The following is a 17,652-nucleotide window of genomic DNA, read 5'->3' as shown; positions in this document are numbered from 1 at the left end:
CACAACACAAAAATGGCCATGATTTCTAACAACGCATTTATTTGAACGATGTCCATGAAAAATGATGCCAAAATCATCAGAGGCAGGCACGCATGTACATGAAGGCACGTGAACTGATGAACGTCTGGGATTGTCAAGCAAGGGAAGATTTACTTTACTGTCTCCTGCCCAGTTTTACTAATTCAATTGGGAGCAATCGCATGACTTTTAGTGCCCATTATAAATGTTAGAACGGTGCCATGCCTTTAGGCATGTTTCAACCATACAGGGTCAAAGTGGCTTTCTTCCATCACCTGCTGATTTAAGCAATCATATTAAGATGCACATGTACCATTCGTTTTTTTGAGAACAGTGTAGAAAGCCTTCTCTGACAAAAACTAAAATAAAATGTATCCCACCAGTGTGTATTTCACCAAAAGGCACTGAATCAACAGCTCCCGTGTACAAAATTTAACTTGGCCTAACAAACAAAATGTGTCAAGTGAAATTCAATAAACTAATAAAAAAAAGACACTGTGAGAAAAATACTAACAATTACAATCAGTAAAAGTTCTACACAATCTCTGCCAATAAATCATAAAGGTGCACCCTGCAATGCTCAGTAGTTTCATATTCTGTCCAATAAAATAAATAGACGTGATTGAACAAAAAATTGTGTAAAGTGAAATGAGAGACAGTGAAATGAACAGTGTGAGACAATGATGATAGGGGTATAAAGAGGAAAAGCAGTGCAAATTCTGATGTTTCAGATGTTATCTGATACAAATAACAGCCTTAACTGCTTCCTCTTAGTATGACAGAGACATTCAGCTTGACATCCCATCACTACTTGGATTGTTTTGTTATTTACAAAACACAGCATTACTAGAACCAGCAAAGTGTAGACCAAAGTACAAGGGAATTACTGTAAGTAGAGACAATGTCAGAGCCTGAACATAAGGCACATTTCCCAATGTTAACCCCACAGCTAATTCTATCCATCTACCTATTCACAATGCTCCTATGCAGCTTTAAGCAATGAACATTAATTGCTTAAACCTTGAGGTGAATAGAAACTAGAACAAACTAAAACAAGCTACCTGCAGACGTCGCAATCCCACAAGAAGCTGTTACAATGAAGATAAAAACAATGCAATCTAATAAAAAAATTACAAAGAACACAAATAAAACAGACCCCAAGCTACCACAAACATCTCTTAATAGAATAAAAATATATTTTACCTTTTATACAAATTAAAGATTTATTTCAAATAAATTAAGTCACCTTCATAGATCATCATAGCTGTAATAATATATCAATATAACAATATATTCCTTCAGGAAAATAACGCCAAGGCAATGTCTGATTGGTTTACTATAAATGGACACTGAGGTCATACACGGCCTGTCAGACAGGAGGTGAGAAAGATATGGTGTCATGTTCTCATCGTCTTGATGAACTGGGGTTGTTACCACACGATCTGGCCCATGGTCAGAGTCACCGACTGGCTACAGGCAGGATTTTGGAAACGGTGGCTCATCCTGAGTTTGTCAGGACGAGTGGAATATTTGAGTGTGGCTTACAATACTCTAGGAGTGAGGAAAACATTTTCATTAGGGCTGGTGTTGATCTAGAGCTCCATCATTTCTCCCGAGAACGGAGAGCAACCGGCCATGACAACATTCTTGATCATCTTGGGCTGTGCTGTGGCGCTAGTGACAGTGCAATGCCTCAGCTTGCCCAAAGGTGGCAGCATTAATTAACAGAAGAATTTGGCAGCATCTACTCTGGTGGCCATGGTGACTGATTCTCCGCTGATGTGATGATTTGTCCTTGTTCATCTAGGTGTTTTCTGATTGGTTTCAAAGCTGCTGAACAACATAGTCACTGCGAGAGAGAGAGAGAGCATCTTGGGAGCAGATGTCCCATCCAACTCTGCTGTTGCTTTTTGAAAAGTAGTATTCACATTCTCACAAATGGTTTAAGAGCACAAGAGTGAAGGAGAGATGATGAAAGAAAGGTAGAAACCGATCGATGGGAAGCAAAATAACAAAGTACGTCAAGAACAGTGGCGGACAGAGGTGACATTCCTTAAAAAAGCTCAGATGAGCAACTGTAGTGAACTTTAATCATTTCACAATTGTACTGCTGGCTGCTAGGTTCCAAAGGCTCTGCATTAGCAGTCCATGAGATTTTGGTCCCCCAGGGGCCATGACTCATGTGCCCCATCCAGAACAATCAGCCTGCTATCCTCTTTATATGAATCTGTAGAAGCAAAGCAGAGCATCACATGTGTTAGTGGGTTAAAAAGGGAGTCTGTATGTATGTGGAGCAAGCAGAATTATTCATGTGATTAAACAACACAATACGGATTTTTTTTCCTACATCACATTCTTAAAAGAACTCAAATCCAGTGTTTCTTGCCTCCAAGTGACTCATCTGTGTTTTTTTTCCTCATGTTTTTCAATATCAGACATGTGCTACTTCTATGGCGCTGGATTTACATGCAAGCTTTGGCTGTGCAACAACCATCAGAACAGTCACAGTGAATTATGTAAAAATAGGAAGGTGACAACACAACAGCAGCAAGTAGTTGTGCCTTTTGTTGCTTCCTTCATCTTGTCGTTATCCTTCTGCCTGACAAACTCCATAGCCAATAATCCAGTATAAATATATGCAAGCACAGCTACAGTGCATCATCGATGTTCATGGTTCTGTATGGTTTTTATTTTTATATTCAAATAAATCTAAAGGTCTGATAGTGCAGGAGTTTTGTCACATATGAATGTATGTAAACTGTCATTCAAATATGTTCTATATGACAACAGAAGTCTGTAATGAAAACATGTGTGACTGGCTTACTTCACTGAGGATGGCCCACACAGCAGAGTCTTTGAGAACAGAGAGCCGAAGTGCCAATACGGGATTAAAGGAAGGGTCTATAGCCCCTTCTGCCACGCCCTTCTCAAACTGACCTGTGTCAGACACACACAAACACGCACACACACGCACGCACACACTGAATAAACTGGAAGGATCCACAGAAGGAAGTGCAAGTCACATAAATGAGAACGTTTCACTCATGTCCGCATGGTGTCTGCTGTGTGTGTGTGTGTGTGTGTGTGTGTGTAATGTGATGTGATCATAGTGTCACAACAAAACCCACAAACCAGTAGGAAACACTCATGTTAAACTTACCAACTCTGTAAAAACGGTCCTCTGTTCGCTTGTACTTGTCTTTGGTCTGCAGTCCAGATTCCTATCACAAACACATGGAAATTCAAATCGTAATGATTTTCCACTTGAGCGCCTCCTGAACAGATAGCTAGCTTCTCTGCCTGCAGTCAAAGTGTGCATCACAGGGTCAGGAATGTATCGCCGCTGGCAGAGCAAACCATTCTGTCATGCTCACATTTGTCAATAATCAATGCGACGTCCCTCAGAGCAACCAGCCAGCGTAATCAAATCAGAAGCGTTTGCACATCGCATCACAGAAGGGTGACAGACTGTCTGCGTGTGTGTGAGAGAGGCAGAGCGAGCGCTTCCCTACCCGAGCCGGCAGTATTTCCACTGTGGTGTTCTCGATCTTGTCCCCTGGGTGCTCCTGGTTACCGCTGCGAAATAGGAACCTGCCAATCAGATAGACCATTTTCGTTGAGACGTGCACAATTTACATCTATGCATCTACATTCTTGCCCCAATTTCAGCTGCCACACAAATACACACAGCCAAATTATTTGTGTCACATCAGATGTTCTGGGCTTGAAATGCGAAAGAAAATGGGCATGTAAATTATACCCACCCCTTGTATCAGAGCTTACTCTTGCCTCATTCAGGAAAAGCTGTGAAATCTCTGCAGATCTCAGAGCTTGTTTACCAGGCAGGGAGTAAGAGGCAGTGACAGATGATGAGGAATGCTGTATCTCTTCACCAGATGTTGTCTAATCAGCAGAGCCATACAGGCTGAGCCGGTTTAATTGGTGTCACTCACACAGACACAAAACACTTCACAATCAGACAGTGGAGCACTGGATGGCCTCTTCCCACTCACTTGCTGACTGAATGACAGTCCCTCACACTCATGTCGCTATCCTAAAATTATCTACACAGGAGAAGTGGGTACAATCACCACACAATCAGATATTAAGTCCCTTTATAGGTCCGCCCTGAGCCGAACCCTCAGTCTGGATATGAGCTCTCCTTGAATTCATTCCCTCCTTCCTGTTCTATCGCGACTCCACAGAGAAGAGGAGGAGGTTGGCCTGAGAATGCCTATTTTAGTGCACACTTATTAGCTCATTCTGATCCCCAGAGACCCATAGGCACACACACACACACACACACACACACACACACACACACACACACACACACACACACACACACACACACACACACACACACACACACACACACACACACACACACACACACACACACACACACACACACACACACATACACACACACAGCCTGCAAGAATGTAATAAAAACAATATTAACTTCCTGTATCACGTTACCTCTCTATGCTAACAGGTCTATCAAATTTGAAGAGGACGTAGTCTCCTGACGTAGGAGTAATAGCCCAGAAGAAGTCCTCTCCTAGGTAGGTCTTCTCCAGCGTGTGACCCTGATAGACCTAAATGGCACAATACACATTTTGTTCTATTTTTATCACTGACAATTCAGGACAAGCTCAGTTAAACTAATACTTTGTTATAGTTATTTTTGGGGAATAGAGAACGTAATATACCTTCATTGACGTGGAGACCTCGGCTGGTGGGTTTACATGCATCTTGTGGAGCAGTGGCTTCAGGAAGTCTTTGTCCTACAGAGGGAAAGTCTGTGTTGCCTCTACTGCTGTTTCAATTAATCCAAAGTGAGGCTGTGAGACTCACTGTGAGTTTCTGGATCTTCCCAGCAAGAGACGAATGTAGTCCCACATGTTGGAACAGAGAGGGTCTGAACCGTACACGAAGGCTGGACTTCTGACGTTCGCAATGTTTCTTAAAAAGTAGAAACGAGGAGGATGAGAGACTCATTCACCTTACATCCATCCGTGCTTAAATCTAGAATTATCAATGAGTACCGCATCTTTCTCAGGATTGCAGACTTTGACCCAGAGAATATGGTCCAACAGCCAGTCAATGGGCTTCTCTTTATAAAACATGAAGATGAACTCAACGATGAGGTTTAAGTCTGGAGCCTGGAACATTTTTCCTGTAGAGAGAGGAAAAAGGAGAGAGTGTTTACAGGCGTTCACTAATCTGGCAAAACATCACTTAAACCCATTTACTAAATTTGCAACAACATGATTAAAACCATGAACATAACTTGAGGGAATAGAAGAGAATAATAAAATTATAAAGTAGCTTCCTGTAAAAGCTGTCTGACTTTAACATTTGAATGCAATGATTTGCATTGACTGTATAATAGAGTTATGATACAGACCCGACAGACAGAGAGGCTGACATGTGGAGTGCTGATCAGGTGCTTAACGGATCTTACCAATAAAGCCCAGTTGAGAGAACTCCAGGATCATCCAGTCCTCTGAAGAGAGCTGCAGGGCAAAGTTCTTCATTGTAGCAAAGTAGTTCGGCTTGGCCACAATGTCATCCTCCAGCTGGACAAATACAGGCCCAGAAGGAGAAGTCAGACAAGATCATTAGAAGGCTTTACTGTTGATAGAAAGGGGAAGAAAGTGCCTCCACTACGCAGACAAAAGGAAGTGAAGGAAGCTAACAAACACTGCTGTGTCTACGCTAAACTACAGTAGCAGTAGATGTGAGACGATACCTCCTCCCTCCAGGTGAGAGCCGAGGATGGAAATGACACAACGTGCAGTTAAACGATAGTGTGCATGGCATTTCAAATCTGCTGAGTAAACATTTATACAAACGTTGCCAAACTGGATGCCAAAAAACAGATAAACTCTAAGAGGATTAGGCTAAGAATAAGTAAAACTGGCTCTGGTCAGAAAAAAGGAAACATTGGCTCTGATGAATGACTGCAGCAAAACGTTTGTGCCATGTTTTAATTTTGTGAGTCATGCTTCAAACTAGTCCACAGAGCCCCCCAAGAAGAGGCTATGGGAACATTTAGGCTTATTTATTAGAACGTACCTGTACATAATAAACCCCTTTGCTCACAGCGTACATCATTAGGAAGGAATAGTCCAGATTTTGCTTCGTTCGCCATCTAAAAAGCAGAAATAATCATGAACGCTCACAAAACAGTAGGAGTAAGACACACAGTAAAACTGAAACTGACAATCTACCATTTGACATTTAACTTTGAAAAACAGTTGTATTTTGTAGTTATGGTGAGAAAGTGTGTACACTGACAACATCCTGGGGACAATTCTTGACGTGGTGTTGAGTCAAAAGGGGGATTTGTGCTCATCTGGCTGCAGTTGGCCATGTGTACCTGTGTTTGTAGCACACTGATAGTATCTATTTGATTTTCTGTGTTGAATGCGCTGAAGTGAAAAAATACCGTCTGGATTGTTTACCACACACTCATCCCGAACAAGATACTAACTGTTGAGATGACTATTAGAAGCATCTGCGCTCACAAACACCCACATCCAAACATAATACACACTCCTCTGGGCCTAAAGGTTATTACCAGTACAAGCAGACAGCAGCACAAACAGATTCCTAATGAATCCAGTTGTTAGCTGACTTTAGGGAGAAGTGCAGTGGATAATAAGAATGAGCACTACACAGGGAAACAGTAGAAGGTGCTGCTGCTGATGACCTTGATCTGACTTCAAGAAACGCCTGTGAAATACTAAGTAGCAGGATGCCCACCTAACCGCTTCGACTTATTCCACCCCTCCCAGTTCCACTTGACTCATCCGTCTACGTTTTCTGCACTCCTCATCACAGGCCTCCTGCATTTCCTTCCTCCCCGGGCTTGTTTCTGCGTGATTTCTATCACATACTGTCTAATTAAAGTCGGCCCAGCGAACACACAGATAAGGCATGCGTCATGTTTAACCGAGCTGCTTACTTCACTCTATCTCTGGAGTCTCCAAAAGTCTCTTTGAGGTTGTTGAGGTCTGGGTAGTAGGCAGTTGGCGGAGAGATGACCTCTAGCAAGCCTGAACTCAGCTCTGTAGCAAACCTGATGATACAAAGGTTACTGATTACATCACTAATGGGACACGTACACGCTTTACTCTACGTGTTTTTGCTTGTTCACGTTGCATGCACCTTTTTTTTTTTTTTTTTTTTTTAGAAAAGTATACTTACTCTTTCTCCAGCTCAGCTACCACGCTGTGAACATATTCCAGGTCAGTCTGCATAGAATAAAACAAGAAGGACCAGAGGCTTTGTACCTTTATTTTAATTCAAAATGTGGAAGAATGTTACGACTCTTAGTGTGTGAATATGACGTCTCACCTCGCCGACAAACACGATAATGACACAGTCAAGTTTCTCCTCTGGTGACAGCTTGTCTATCAGCGAATGCAGCGTCTCAGACAGATATGACTTCACTTTCCGCTTCACCGTGGGTATCCCCATCACCATGGTAACTGGGAAAAGACAGAATGTGAGGTGAGAACAGGAAATGTCGAAGCGTGTAGGGGTAGAGATTTAATCAAGTGGATCCAAGATTTTAAAATCGCCGACAGATTAGGCCAGTTGCCATTCAAGCGCCACAGGAGCAGAAATGCATGACGCACAGATGGCAGTGGGAAGGACGACCGATGTTCTTGAAAAAAGTGCTTTGCACAACAACCTGATGCTATCTGAGATTCCATTTACATATTACAAAACATCCGATGATTTGTTGAATTTGACAGAGGTTTCATGCTAGTATTTCGTTATCATGTTTAGTTATAACATAAGCTCATATGGATAAGCTACACCATCCTAAAGTTGTGATTGAGCTTTTCTTACTGTATAAGCTACATATATACCAGACAGGCTAAACCCAGCATTAGCGAATAGATGAATATATGAACAAAATACATTAAATACTCCCAAACTTTTGACACTAAATATTCCTTATTATGAGGAATAATTATAAAATTAACAGATAAATGCAACAAAACTTGATTTAATTAAGAAAGTAATGGTTATATACAATATGAAGAAGATAAAGAATGAGAAGACGTTACACATCGTCGGCTAAAGAGAAACAACAACAGGAACAGGAGTCTGTGCCTGCTGCTCCTCTATGAAACCTGGAGTAGCTGCTGCTCAACAGACTGCCTCCTTTTTTACCATAGAGATTCTACAGCAGCTTAGAAAAAACACAGATTGGAACATGCTTCAGATCCACTTTGTGATCACTTTCACTAGTGAAAACTGAAGAGGAGGGGTGAGAAAGCGGCGAGTGCACGGCAAGCCTGCACTGGGGTGTGAGGACGAAAACACTTCACCGGACTGAGTCTGAATTAAACCGCTGTTTGTGCCAAGGGAAGTAAATCGAGGCGTGATTTGTCCGTTAACCTGTGTGTTGTATTTTTCACGTGGTGCTTTATTTGCTTTTATGCACAGTGCATTTGCTATTCAATAAATTTAAGTTCTAGGGTCACAATCTGCAAAAAGCAGTTTCACATAAGGTTTAGGGAAAAAACAGAGTAGAGGAAGTTACAAAAAATGTGTCCTTCATGGATAGACATGGTTGTGAAACACATGAACTGGGGCTAACGTGTGTGTTTTTGTGCGTGGGCACAAAATTTACAAAAGGAAACATGCTGACTGAGCTGCTGTCAGAGCACAAACCACACATGAGGTGTAGAATGAGTGAGCTGCAAAGTGGACTTGAGATATGATGCAATCCTCAGGAGAGATCTGCACAGCACAAAGAATATGTCCCAGCTTCGCTTTGTGTTTTTTTTTTTTTTCACACGGCGCTCCATGTTGTATAGCGACACCCACCACCACCACCAAGAAAGTAGGTCGAGGATGAAAGGAGAATGTGGGAGGAAGGAGAAGAGAGGCAGAATGACAAAACAGGGGAGGGTGGCAGACACTGAATGAGTGATAATGCATGCGAGCAGGGCCGACTGGAGGACTGCCCCTCCCTCAACCAGCCGGCCGCTCATCTCCCGCTGTGTGTGTGTCTATATATATATTTAAATAAATATATTTATTTACTGGCACATATGTCATATCTCTATCTATCTATCTATCTATCTATCTATCTATCTATCTATCTATCTATCTATATATATATATATATATATATATATATATACACATTCTTCACACTCTTTACACATTCTCCTGTCATATATATATGACATATGTGCCAGTAAATAAAAGGACCTGATGTACAGATGTGTTTTTTACATACACCGCCAAGCTTGATTAGTGCTTTAAACCTAGCAAGTTTTATTTATTTTGTTCTCTATTTATTTATTCACACAAACACACATACAATATTTGTCAACTGCTAGTAGGGGTAAAAAGGTTAGCATGCTAGTGTGTCTGGGTATAAAACACTGGCTTTGGCCTCGGGACTAATTTTATAGGTTTATAAACGTAGTAAAGAGGGTTTTATAGGGAACCATAAAACCACTGTTCAGCTCTGCCTGAACGGCCCATGTTGCAAACCTCTAACAAAAATTGCAGAAGCTTTGACATCTTGTGAATGTCGAAACAATGCAAGATTCTGTTGATAACACACCACTACTGATCCAATGCAAGGTTGGGGGCATGGGGTGGAGTATTTATTATGCATGACAAGGGACCATTTCATTCAGCCAAAGATTCTCTAAATTGCTTTCTTCCCATAATCTTTGTTCAGTATAAGGTGGGATTTTGCACTAATTTACACCCCTATAAACATCAAAGAGTCTGATTTGTTAAAACGAGAAACAAAACAGACTTCAAATAACAACGGGCAACAGAGAAAGAGGAAATTAAAGTCGCTGCTCAGCTGCCAGCAGTCTGCCAGCTACGTCTTGCATTAACGCACTCAAGTGGCACGCATGAGCGATAGAGGGCGTAGAGGTCTGTGCACCCGTCGTGGGGCTCCGTGACCCACCGCCCCGGAACCCGACCACGGCCTTCGAGGGCAAGCCGCGTAGCTGGGTGAGGGAACGCAGCTACGAAGGCCACTTTCTGCAAAACAGAAAGAGCCAAAAACCACACAACCTGGCATTTACCAGAGGAGATGGCAGCGATAAGCCTTCAGTTTTTGTTGTTTCCCGTGGGAGACCCTTGTCCTCATTGATAAAACAGGCCACAGGCCAGCGACAAAAACCTCCCATTTGTTCTCGTCTTTCCCTGCCTTCTTTTCCTCTGTTTTGTCTGGGGCCCCTGTTCTTTCCCCTCGGTCATTGTCACAGGAATGTGGAAACACCATTGGAGCTTTTCAGCGCCCCTGAACTCCCATGCACCCTAAATTCACTCCACCTATCGCACTCACAATGCCTGATAAGTAATCCTCTTACAGAGAACTTGATATAGCTGAGGTCACATGCTGAACGCCGCTGCTTGAGGTAGGGGAAAAAAAGCAGTCCAGTTTCCCCCCCTTGTATTAGATTCCAGAAGGTTTTGAGTTTAAATATTCTGGGGAAAAGCCCCCAACGCATGCTGGGTTGGTTCTGTTGTGCGTGTGCTGCGCTGCTCACCTCCTGTACGGCCAAGGCCGACCTGCACAGCTGGGTGCAGGCTGCCTTCATTGTTCAGAAGGTGAGGCAGGTGGTGGTAAATATTTGGCACCTGGAGGGGTTTCCGGTTCGCGAGCTCCTTCAGTAGTTTCTGTGTCTCGTCTGGAAGCAGACATGAAAAAGCAACATCAATCGAAGTCTTCTCAGTTTCACAAAAGCTAAACTCTAGTAAAGCAGCGAGTGTGACGTTCAAACTGTCCTTTCCAAAGAGGTGAATATTGAACCGACAACATATTCCCCCGCGCGTTTCCTTCTGGACCTGGAGTCGTCACACGCTCGTGTCAGGTACCTGAGAAGTTCGTGAGGGCATCTTTGCTGCTGTTGGTCTCAGCGATGGCGCGTCTGAACTGCTCCAGGATGTTGTTGAGCTCCGACGAGCGCTGCAGTGTCCTGTGCTCTGCCACGCGAAGACGCTCTTTCAGGGCATGAAACTCCCGCTGGTAAGCTATCAGCTTCTCTGCGAGAGAAATAAAAACAAGCACGGGGTCATGGACGGGTGATGGCACGTCGTCTGAACCCAGGAACACTTTTAAGTTCCACAAAAGCATTGCGACAGACTTCATTCAACGGGTAGAAGTCAGTCTGGTGATTTTTGTTGGGCCTGTTTTAAAGGACGTGCATGTTCTCAACAGAGCGACGGTACAAATAAAACTGCCTGTGTGTATCTGTGTGGGCTGGAGGCTTTGGCCACTCTCTGATGTCCCTCTGCTGATAGATTTGTTGTGCCCTTTCATATCTACCCTTAAAAAAAACACACACGCACGCACACACACACACACACACACACACACACACACACCCACCCTTGATCTTCCTGTCTGTCACCCTGTCTGCCTGAGCTATTGCACTGCCTCGGCCGCTCTCTCACACAGGATTGTGTTGTTCGCCATGAATGTTGAACTTCAAGATACACGCAGACAGATGTTGTCAGTTGGCCCGAACATCGTGAACCGGGGCTGCCACGAACCAAAACAGGCTTTCATCTCCGCATCGGCCTTTTGATTGTGGGACTTCAAGCATGTTGATATGAGGCTGCACCTGTAATCCCACGGCGCACGGAAACAAGAACCACAGCGCACCACAGGAAGCCGCGAGGAACAGACGACGGTTGAAAGAACACACGCAACAGCTAGACTTTGACTGCAGTCACGTGTGCTGACAGATGTGGTAGGATGCATTTACATTTATGGAAAACACAGATATTGGTTCACAGGGAAATCAATCATTTACCTAGAAAGTGAGGGGGCGTTACTGTCAAATACAAGATTCGACGGATTAAACAGCCCCTGCACGACTGGATGGATGCAAAAAACGCATTAAACAATTAGAACTACCTGAGGTCTGGAGTACATCCACACAATCTCATTATTCTTCTCCACTCTCTAGAAGCATGAGTAATGGGGGAAGGGCTAAGTGGCTTAGCTCCGCCGCCGGGCTCGATGAACTCTTCTATCCACTTTCTGTTTGGATGTCGCCTCTGTCTCCATGTTGCTCTCTCAACATATGACAACTACATTTTTAATGAAAAGACACTTTAAACTTGACTTCAGTAAACTGTGTTTAAGTAAAAGGTCATGCTTTCATTGTTAACCTTCTGTCAGCATACTCAGCAACAGTCGACGCCTTTAAAGATGTGAAGACTGGGTGTCTGACAGGCACAGCGGGCTAAGCGTTACTCTACTTAAGTTCACAGTTTAAGAGAGGACACGGATGATCCTAGTGGTGGGAAATACTTAGCAGAAATCCAAGCCCCAACTCATTGGAGTGTTAAGAGTTTTATCAGGGAATCCATCAGCTCATCACAAGCCCCTGCAGTGATCTCTTCTTGACCCGGCTCTCCCTTGCTAATGTTTGCAGCCGTCTGCTGATGAGGGGCGTGAGCAGTTACTGTCTGAGTGACTGAGACTCACAGCACATCATATGAAGACGTGCTTCTTCTATGGTTTCAATGTCCGGCAAATTTTTTACTTTAAACTACACAAGCATAAAAAAGTGTCAACATTTATGTGTGGGTGATAACACATGAAGAGGAACTCAAACCATTACAGTCAGTGTTTGGCCTTGAATCAGAGTGTTACAACAAGTAAGTCATTGTTAACTACCTCTTTCGGGGAAAGTGGTGATTCATTCTTCAAGAAACAAAAGCTCAGCTAAATTTGTAGTACAAAACATCTGTCCAGTGAAAACTGTGCTTTCAATGCAGTACATTAAAAAACAGACGGTCGTGAATTTGCTTTTCTGCGTTCCTCTATCTTCTACATAATGTCTTGCTTGTGAAGGATAATCCACTGAAACTATCTGTCATCAGATTTTACTTAGTGTTCTGTACTTCACCAGTCATGCGCCTGAAAACAGCCTCGCTGTAATTACACTGAACTGCAGCTGCGCTGAAGAACGGCGCCGGTTTAGTGACACGGACGTTGTTAATAATCAGATATTTCTCCACGCACCAACGGAAAGATAAATGATTTGTGTATCACTGTAACATCAGCCACCATGACGAGTGTCACGGTTGCAGCCATCCAAAGTGCTTTCCTGTGAACCTGCAGATCGAGATTCCACCTGCCACGAGCCTGCGAACCACGTCCATATCTATTTTGCATGTATGAAGCCCTCAAGCGCTGCACCTGCTGGCAACGGGTTCCACACAGCAGCTGCTACCCGTTACACAAAGCGCTTCGCTGGGCTCAGGCCTCCTAAGTAGGGCAGATGGTGAGAAACATGAAACTGAGATTAATGGGATAAAAACACTAATGGGGAAAGCATGACAGGGCAGATAAAGTTCTCAGATGTGAAAGATAGTTATCTGAGATGGTTCATGGACTCAACAAACATCAACGCCATTGTGTTTTCGCCCCAGTTGTTCAGTGAATGTGACTATACTGAGAGAGCCATATGCATTAACCAAACTGTTTTAGTTAAACAGCCTCACACAGTGTAATTTAATTAACACTTGAGGAAAAAAACTAGCATAAAAGAACACGCAAATAATAATGCACAGGCAGAGTAGTAATATTGATTTTGGGCTGTATTTTCCTGAAGAGACGTGCAAGTTGATCCGCGAGTAGATGAGTGATATTCCCTGAAGGGGAGCATGAAAAGAAAATACACAATTTTCTTTGCGATGCACCACAGCCTTCCACTTGTAAAGCAAATGGAGGGCGATGCGGAGCCTCAAAGCAGCCCGTCCACCCGGACCTCCTCACGGCCAGCTCGCCGCGTCCCCTGACCTCCACCCACGCCTCCCGCTCCGTCCGCCACGCTGCGAGTGGTGCTGAGCTCCTGCAGCCCGCCTCGCCTCTCTGCGGCCTGGAAGGAGCTGATAGCGCCGCTCCTCTGTGCTTACGTCAACTCCTCAGGCTCCTGGAAGGCTGCGATCAGGCTAACTATAACTCACTCTGACAAACTGCACATTCAGGGATGTCACCAATCAATTGTTTAATGGGACTCAGCGAGCTCCACGAATCTGAGCCTGTTACAGATTTGTTAGAGGTGAAGGAATTTGTTGACTGAGAGACATCTGCATCCGTTCACATAATCCCCACTAGGTGCACAGAAGATTTCTATCAAAAATAAACCATGATGAATCACAGTAAAAGCAATACGTTAAGCCACAACACTAAAGCCAGTGGCAGCGTCAGGCTTAGAATCAATCCACTCCGCTTTGCCCTGGCCTCCTTGTCCTTGCTCTGCCATGCTACGCTCTTTTACCTCCTGCATGCTCTGCACGGCTCTTCAGGTATTAGTCATTAAATAGCTGGACAACCAATCAAGTAGAAACCGTTGAAATTCTCTGACTGGTTGCAAGGTCGGAGCTCACTCAGAAACAGACATAAATATAACTCAACCCTCGCCTGTTCTGTGACACGCTGGGTGTTGACTGGACCAATCGGAAAAATAAATAAATAAATAAATTTGTGCCATTTGAGAATTGTGTCCAGAAGTAAAATAAATCAATGAATGCATGAATGAACAGCAGCAGCACCGAGCAGCAATTGTCACCTTAACCTTACTTATTTTGGACAGATTAAAGGCAGTTTGGTGTAAAGCAGTGACCAAGCAGGAGGCCGAACGTAGACAAAATAACTTATCCCACTGTCTCACCGCTTTGCCAAAACGCCGGCTCCTTTTCCTCCATCGCGCAGCCAAGCTCAGCCTCGTCTCATCCTCCTTTTTTAAGCTCTGGCCTTTCCACTCTCCTCCTCCTCCCAGGCCACTTAGGCGCTGACTGGCAGCCTGCCATGCCTGGCAGCGCACACGGACCCACCGCGCACACGCACGCACGCACAGGCCCAGAGTAAAAGTGAGAAAACGCCGAGTGCAAGTCATGTTGTGTGCTACCGATAGATCATCCGGCCTCACACCCCCTCCATATCTGCCTGCTCGTTTACTCTCCCCGCTGCAATCACTTGGGCTATTTTGGGTTCATTGTGTTTGGAATGACGTTATGATCAGGCTTTAAATGCAGAGGAAGGGGGACGTACAAGTTCAAGGAAAGCATTGAGGAAGTCACATCTGTAAACAGCTGCAGCATTCTGAGCCTGGTGACATACTTATTGACAAACAAATTGAATACATGAACAGTGATGTGCATATTAAATGCATCACGCACAGATTTCAGTGAAAAATGTCTGAATGGTAATGGCATTTAAAACACTAATACATGAAATAACATGTATTAGGATGCAGTAATAAGTCTCTCACTATGTCACTCCACCTGAATTAAGCCTAAAGTTCCAGCATTAAGCTAATTAAGAGTTTTAGGATCTACTAGAGCAGCACAACCGAGGAAACCAGAGATCAGTCTCTCAGGAGAGACAGGACCGACTTTGACAGAGAAGTACACAGTTGGGAGAATCATTCAACATGGAGTGTTTGGACAGCTGACTGGCACAGCTCTTATTCACAGCAGTCAAGTGACCAGGAACAAGACAGGCTGTCGGAAGCAACGATTCGGACAAATACATTTGCTCTGCACTCCAGCACCACACGAACAATGCAGCGACTGAATCATACAACACAGTCGTGAGCCCAAATGATAGTAGAATAGCTTCTGTGTTCGACCGCTGTTAAGGTTCTTATAATTTTTCGTTTCCAGAATGACTCAACAGCGGAGGTCAAGTCAATTCCAGACACCTACGTGAAGCAGCATCAAGAGAACAGCCAGAACTGCAGATACTGTAGCGGTGCGGGGGAACCGGGAGGTGTGTGTTTAAAGCAGGTGAACGCTATTAAAAGCAGAATAATTAAAACATCTGATACATTCATACAGTTAGGTCGCTTAAGGGTTAGTTTTGATCTTAATAATAAAAATAAACTTTCCACTCGTGCACAAAGAATGAGAGCTATTGGTGTCAGTGGCCTTCACACAACTTAATGGTCCCCTGACTTTGTGGTTTAAATCAATACGGTACCTTTCACTAGACCAGAGAGAGTTCTGTATTACTGCTTACATCCCTTTACTCTCAGCACAGGTCACATTTCATTGTCCAAACCTAAACGAACCTCCAACTAAAATCATGTTTGCAATATTGAGCAGCGGAGCACAAAGCGCCGCCGCTTGACCTTTGTTTATCAGACACGTGCACTTCCAGGTCTGGACCCATCTCTGGTCATAAGTGCTGGCACTTAGCGGCTGCGTTTCAGGGAAATACTTCATCAGGTTGACGAGCTCGACAATAATCACAGTATGAAGCCTTGGCTTGGAATTATTCTACAGGCTGCAGTTACCTACACTGAACAAGGCCCACGCCTCCTCACATGGACTGGGTCAGAATGCAAAGACATCCTGTATAAGTCAAAGTCCAGTCTACTGGTAAACTACTAATGTTATGATATGAACACAATGAGAAGATAAGGACTACAGTTGAAAGCTGCACGCCAGGTCCCACGCCCTGATAAGCACCAGCAGGAAGCCGGCGGTGAGGTGGGCGCAGCACCTGTCGTCGGACCCACGTCCGCCCGGTGCCGGGCAGCGTGGGGCCCAGGCCTCGCAGGTGTCGCTCGGACCTTAGCCTACCTTTGCCATTCTGCCACGCTGTGTACCAGGACAGGCTGAGAAAAGACGTGAAGAAGATGATCGCAGTGGCCACAGTTCCATTTCTGAGCCTCATCTCATTTCAGCGATGCCGCTCCCCGGCTCGACTGTCGGGGACCCCGGGAGCTGGCGTCGCCTCCCTCCGTCCGTCTCTCGCTGCCTTCAGGATGTGGTCGCGGACGTAGGCGCGGGCATATGGGGGCGTCAAACGGCGGAGCGGCCCGGCCCGGCTCGGGTGGACTGTAAACACGGACCTGCGCTGAGGAGCGGAGGGGCTCGGCGGCACCGAGTCTCCCTGCGTCCTTCCTTCTCGTTGTTCGGCGGAGTCCTTCCGCACCGGCCGGTCACGAGTTAGCTGCGTCTCGCCGCGGCGCAGCTGACATGGCCGATTAAAGGAGAGAAGAGACTAGCTGCCGACCCGAGTCATAGTTTTGCGGACGGTCGTTAGCTACAAGTTACCGACGGACGGCATTTCGAGTGTGTGACGGCGGATGTCCTGCGATAGGCTGCTCGCTCTCTGACGGGCTCCGGAAGGCTACGCCTCAAATCACGTCGATTCCGCTCCAGTTGGCAACAGTTAACGTAGAAGCCACAAACATCCCTCAGCGGTGACGCGTCGACGTTCTTTTGGGCAGACGCAAACTTTCCCCGGCTCCGCCGCGCAGTCGTCGCGCGCCCAGGTGGGAGCTTATCTCCCGGCCGTTACGTTAGCTAGCCCCGGAGCTAGCGCTAGCGTCGTGTTGGACGTTCGCTGGCCAGCGCCGCTGAGCTGCAGTTAGCGCGGCGGCCGTAGCGACGCGGGGGCGCTGTTCGTCGCAGCACTTCCGCGCCTGGACGTCGGCTTCTTCGGGAATCCGAATCTACGGTGCACGCGAATAGCCGTTGAAGATTCCCGGTAAGGACGCGGTAGCAGCGCGCTCACACGCGTCTTCCTGCGAGAACCTTCAGTTCTACCGGTGCCTTGGACCTGGAACCGGGATACGAAAACAACGATGACGCGCC

At 45.1% G+C, this 17,652-nt stretch overlaps 1 protein-coding gene across 2 annotated transcripts; it reads right to left on the bottom strand.

Annotated features, from left to right (window-relative positions):
* Window positions 1-19: 19 nt before the first annotated feature.
* On the bottom strand, window positions 20-17,591 carry mgat4a (alpha-1,3-mannosyl-glycoprotein 4-beta-N-acetylglucosaminyltransferase A). 2 transcript variants are annotated; one of them, XM_029135726.3, is made up of 16 exons: window positions 16,633-17,591; window positions 10,903-11,070; window positions 10,575-10,715; window positions 7,387-7,520; window positions 7,237-7,283; window positions 6,995-7,108; window positions 6,103-6,178; window positions 5,489-5,603; window positions 5,070-5,200; window positions 4,879-4,986; window positions 4,734-4,808; window positions 4,501-4,619; window positions 3,531-3,609; window positions 3,179-3,239; window positions 2,843-2,955; window positions 20-2,245 (listed from the first exon to the last, which is right to left on the bottom strand). In XM_029135726.3, the coding sequence occupies exons 1-16, from the start codon at window positions 16,724-16,726 to the stop codon at window positions 2,219-2,221; spliced, it is 1,602 nt and encodes a 533-aa protein (XP_028991559.1). In that variant the 5' UTR covers window positions 16,727-17,591; the 3' UTR covers window positions 20-2,218. The 2 variants fall into 2 exon arrangements, with proteins under 2 accessions (XP_028991559.1, XP_055361037.1); XM_055505062.1 differs by lacking the exon at window positions 16,633-17,591 and adding an exon at window positions 14,718-15,156.
* Between the last annotated feature and the right edge of the window lie 61 nt (window positions 17,592-17,652).

The sequence above is a fragment of the Betta splendens genome, chromosome 21 (genome assembly GCF_900634795.4).
Source record: "Betta splendens chromosome 21, fBetSpl5.4, whole genome shotgun sequence".
Classification (NCBI taxonomy): Eukaryota; Metazoa; Chordata; class Actinopteri; order Anabantiformes; family Osphronemidae; genus Betta; species Betta splendens.
This window is presented reverse-complemented; position numbering and strand designations above follow the sequence as displayed.

Coding starts and splice junctions, on each gene's coding strand:
- mgat4a (XM_029135726.3), bottom strand. CDS start 16,726: ATGAGGCTCAGAAATGGAACTGTGGCCACTGCGATCATCTTCTTCACG. Junction 7,521..10,574: donor CGGCCTTGGCCGTACAGGAG/GTGAGCAGCGCA, acceptor GTCTTTTCCCAG/TTACCATGGTGATGGGGATA. Junction 7,284..7,386: donor TTATCGTGTTTGTCGGCGAG/GTGAGACGTCAT, acceptor TATTCTATGCAG/ACTGACCTGGAATATGTTCA.